The sequence below is a fragment of the Vollenhovia emeryi genome, unplaced genomic scaffold, assembly GCF_000949405.1.
Source record: "Vollenhovia emeryi isolate VEMERY1.0 unplaced genomic scaffold, V.emery_V1.0 DF940454.1, whole genome shotgun sequence".
Taxonomy (NCBI): Eukaryota; Metazoa; Arthropoda; class Insecta; order Hymenoptera; family Formicidae; genus Vollenhovia; species Vollenhovia emeryi.
This window is the reverse complement of record NW_011965912.1, coordinates 1-4,654: the sequence shown is the minus strand read 5'-3', so window position 1 is coordinate 4,654 and position 4,654 is coordinate 1. Positions and strand designations below refer to the sequence as shown.

The window sequence follows — 4,654 nt, the reverse complement described above, 5'->3', positions numbered from 1 at the left end:
CTCGTAACTCGTAACGAGTCGAAATTTAACACGAATAATTTCCTGTGCCGTTAGTTGGAAGGTCGAGATTCGAGAAAACGAATAAGACGGCTAAGGATTTTTATTTAAAAAAAACGAGAAATGACGTAAGTCGAGGTATTACTGTATAATAAAAATTAATTTAACATCGCTTACAAGTGTGTAACCTAGTTCTTGTTTGAGTACTGCATATTCATTGAAAATGTCAGAAATGTTTCCTTTATGTTTTTCTATTAAAATATATCTCAGTTTACGAGATTTGTCCCAATGTTCTACTACAGACGTCCAAGGTGCTGTGTTGTACTGCAGCCATTGCAAATGTGTGTTGCAAGCACGCTTTGCTGTCATAACATGTATAAATGTATATCAATATGTGTGTGTGTGTGTGTGTGTGTGTGTGCGCGCGCGCGCGCGCGCGCGATATTTATAGAAAAAATGTTTTACAAAAAATTAACGTAAAATCAATTAAATTTATACTATATCACAAAACTGTAATTTTTAGTATAATTTTAAAAAATTATTTTTTATCGTCATTACTTGCAGGACTAACGCTTGATTCAGAATCAGAACCATCAATATCGATATCATTTCTTTTTCGTTTCTTCTGTACAAGTCCAAGTTTACGGCACTCATCTAGTTTATTTCGGTAATAGTCTGGTAATTTTCCTTTTGATACTCTTTGGGAAGGTCCTTCAGATTTTGGTGGAACATAATAAAATGCTTGACGTTCGTTTGGGAACAATTCGTGGATCTTTTGCGATAAAATATCAAAATCACCATTTACCAAGCGAACTCTAGGAACATTCGAACATATTAATGTAATACATGTAATGAGTATACAGAGTCTCCGACAAGTCACTGACCAACCGAAGAGAAAGAGTAGAGAGGGTCAAAATAAAAAAATGTCATACCATTTCGCAAAATATATAATAGTTATTGAAAAATTAATTAAAACGTCTGAGTGAATAAGCGTATAGGAAGCGACAGGCCGGACTCTGTACGTACGTATAAAAGGATTGCTTGCAACTTATAAAAATAATGACTATTTTAGAATCTCCTAGCAACGGTGAACATCAACTGACAGCGATAGGCGTGGTAAGCGAGCGGCTAGCGACTAAGCCTCTCGCTGTTAGTCAATGCTCACAGTTGCTAGGAGATTCTAAAACAGTTATTGTCCTTATAAGTTGGAAGTAATCATTTTTTTTATACGTGCCTATAGAATCCAGCCTATGTGCTACTTCCTGTGTGCTGAGACGTTTTAATTAGTTATTCAATATCGCGTTTTTTGCAAAATGGTATGATACTTTTCTTTATTTTCCTCCTCTCTACTCTCCCTTTTCGGTTGGTCAGTGACTTGATTTTTATTTTACAGAGACACTTTGTAGAATAAAAAATATTTAGTGTTTACATTTCTGTGGTTTCCTCAGATTTGTGATACATAAAATGAGTAACAAGAAGTTCAGTCAGTTTCCTACGTTTGGCTTCATCAAGTATGTTATGCTTTTCATAAAAATGTATAATAATTTGTCCATCTACAAAATTTGTTAACAGTCTTTTCAGATCCTATAAAAATAATCAAATATAATACAAATATACATGTATGCGTACGTTAGTTTGTTTATAATTATGAACATAAAAATATTACCGTATTATGAATTGTTGCAGAATGACTTGGGCAAATGCACACATTTTCATTTTGTTCGCTTTGATTGTTAGTTTTATCGGGTTTCTTCGATTTTTTCCTTTCAATAGCGTCGGATTTTATTAATATAGGGTTAGTATTCTCTTCTTCGATAGTTGATGCATCCAGTACATCTAATACATTTGTAGTATTACGAGAATCATTTTCAAAACAAATATCATCATTGATAACTATAGATGTTTCATCGCTTAGAGAACCTTTGTTAAAATACGTCTGTCAAGAAATAATATATATTACATCTTTATTTTTAACAAGAAAGTCATATTATTAAAAAACTATAACATACAGAAATTAGTGTATCGTTGCTAGATAATTTGGAAACCTTTGTTTCTTTTGGTGTAAGGCTTTTTTCTTTATTTTCTTTATTATCTGGTACTTCATAACATTTCTTCTACAAAAAGAAAGTAATACTTGCAAGCAGATTGTTCAATTATTTTATATTTTTACTTTCTATTTAAATTCTACGGATAATAAAAACCTTATTCTTACATGTTTTATACTGTCCATCCACAATTTCCTCTTTTCAAGAAAACAGTGAGTCCCTCCAATCGTAGGTATTATTCGTGATACTTCAACCTCGCTTATATTTAGAAAGTACTCCTTATCAATTTCTTCCTCTAATATATAAACACATTCATATAATATATATATAATATACCATATATTCATATATGTATTATAATATATATATTTAAATATTTATATATTTATATATATATTATATATTTCTTTAACATAAAATATATCTCGCAGTATAACACAAATTCGTACGGAATATAACCTTAATAAGAGTACAATAAACTTACCAATAAATCGATCGTACCATTTCGACAGTTTCCATTCATTCAGTCTTGTCCGTATAAATTCTTCATCGTCACTCATCATATCGATATCACAGTTCACGAGATAGGAGTGGCAGGACAATTTTTACAGGAAAACTACACGGCTCACTAAGTACGTGATACGATATGCTGTACAGTATAGAACGATACATCGACTGTATTATTTTCTTTATATAACAGAACACAACACACGCGACATGCATCAACGTGCTCAGACCTGAGACCGCTTGCACGTCGTATATAGGCTCGTCTACACAAGGCGTAAGACGTAAGGCGCGGCGCAAGAGCGCGGGCACAGGCGCAAGAGGATTTTTCCCGATCGTAGGTTAGGGTCGTGGCGCAGCGGCGCAAGCGAAATAAACTAATTTTATTTCTAACGCCTGCGCCTAAGCTCTTGCGCCCGTGCCTTACGCCTTGTCGTGTAGACGAGGCTTATCGCTGCCGAATATCGGGCATGCGTATACGATACTATACTTCGGGCTCGTTCAAGGCTCATATTCCGCAGCGCGTTAACGCGTGCAAGCGTATGTCCCGTGCCTCACCTCACGGCAGAACATTTCGGCTGTGTTCGGGGAGACGAAATTTAGCGCTATGAGCGTACTCTGTCCTTGTTCAACTTTGCAAGTAACAAGGACAGAGCACGCTCATAGTGCTAAATAGCATCTCCCCGAACTCAGCCCAAATGTTCTACCGTGAGGTGAGGCACGGCCGCACGGGCCGCACGGGACATACGCTTGCACGCGTATACAACTGCAGTGTGTGCACACTGTGTGCACGCAACAACGAGCATCTACGCCCTACGGTATATATGCGCAACGCACGCACAAGTTGTGCAAACGTTAACGCGCTGCGGAATATGAGCAACAGAAATGCACTTTTTAGATATGAGTAACAAACCCAGTGAGAAATGATTCGTCGATCGACGTCAATTCGACGGTGTCGATGTCGATTCGACGTCGTTTCGACGTCGATCGACGAATCATTTCTCACTGGGAATAGTTTCGTTAAAACATACCAATGTTCTATTAGGACAGGCCTGTCCACAGATAACCTCACCTCCTCCATACGACGTAACCAAGAAGACTAAAGACAGGAGACACGACTTCTGCAGTCTGCTTAAATTAGTGGTAGGGGTAGGCTAAAATATGGTCGCATTTCATGGGCGCTGTTCGCAATATGGTCGAACGGCCAATTCATGAACTACACGTGCTGGACTTCGAAGCGTCGTGCAACAGAGAAGCCTGAGAGCGGCCACGCCGTAGGGTTTACTTGGGACCGATTTTCACCATCAAAAGTGGATGTAAGAACTACGGAGACACATCTACTTATCGATATTGATACAATATCGAAAAGTGAATTTAGCACGGACACACACCAAAAAGTGATATTTATCGACCGTGTCGATAAGTAGATGTGTCTCCGTAGTTCTTACATCCACTTTTGATGGCGAAAATCGGTCTCAGTAAACCCTATGGCGTAGCAGCTCTCAGGTTTCTCTCTGGTGCAACATACTTTTATTCGGACCGAAATTGAAACATTTACTCCCACAATTCATAATACAACACACCTTAGACATGATTTCACTTCTTTGACACAACGGCTCACAACAAACAACGTAAACGAACTTTGACACACGCGTAGTTCATGAATTGGCCGTCGACCATATCGCGAACAGTGCCCATGAAATGCGACCATATTTTGACCTACCCCCACCACTGGAGTTGAGTCTCCAGAAGGTCAATTCCATCCAGATATCCATTGCTTTTTTCGTTAGCAATAATCTGACTTTAAGAACAGGCGTCAGAAAAAAACTCACGAATGGTTTGTGAGACGCGGCGCGGCCTGCCGAGTCGATTGGAAGAGTGAGGGGAGCCTCGAGCTCTTCACAAGCCGCGGATTAGTCAAGCCTTTGTATTAGGAAAACCAAATGAAACCAAACAAATAATTTGGTTACGCCAATCTCGATACATTTATGTATTTTGTTCTCTCAATAATACATTCATTTAGCACAAGTAAAAAATATAGTAATGCCAATCGAATTATCTCTACCAAATATTTTAGTACCAAATAAAAAAAACTTTTTTTCAGTGCA

At 37.7% G+C, this 4,654-nt stretch overlaps 1 protein-coding gene across 1 annotated transcript in view; it reads right to left on the bottom strand.

Annotated features, from left to right (window-relative positions):
• LOC105556001 overlaps window positions 1-4,646 on the bottom strand; it is a gene marked incomplete at its 3' end in the record, with an annotated part of 7,780 nt that extends 3,134 nt beyond the window's left edge. The window contains exons 1-7 of the mRNA XM_012003057.1: window positions 2,527-4,646; window positions 2,210-2,337; window positions 2,007-2,111; window positions 1,664-1,933; window positions 1,427-1,581; window positions 556-812; window positions 175-359 (exon numbers count right to left, since the gene is read on the bottom strand). Of these exons, the coding sequence (XP_011858447.1) occupies window positions 175-359; window positions 556-812; window positions 1,427-1,581; window positions 1,664-1,933; window positions 2,007-2,111; window positions 2,210-2,337; window positions 2,527-2,605 (1,179 nt within the window). The remainder of the gene's footprint in view (window positions 1-174; window positions 360-555; window positions 813-1,426; window positions 1,582-1,663; window positions 1,934-2,006; window positions 2,112-2,209; window positions 2,338-2,526) is intronic.
• Between the last annotated feature and the right edge of the window lie 8 nt (window positions 4,647-4,654).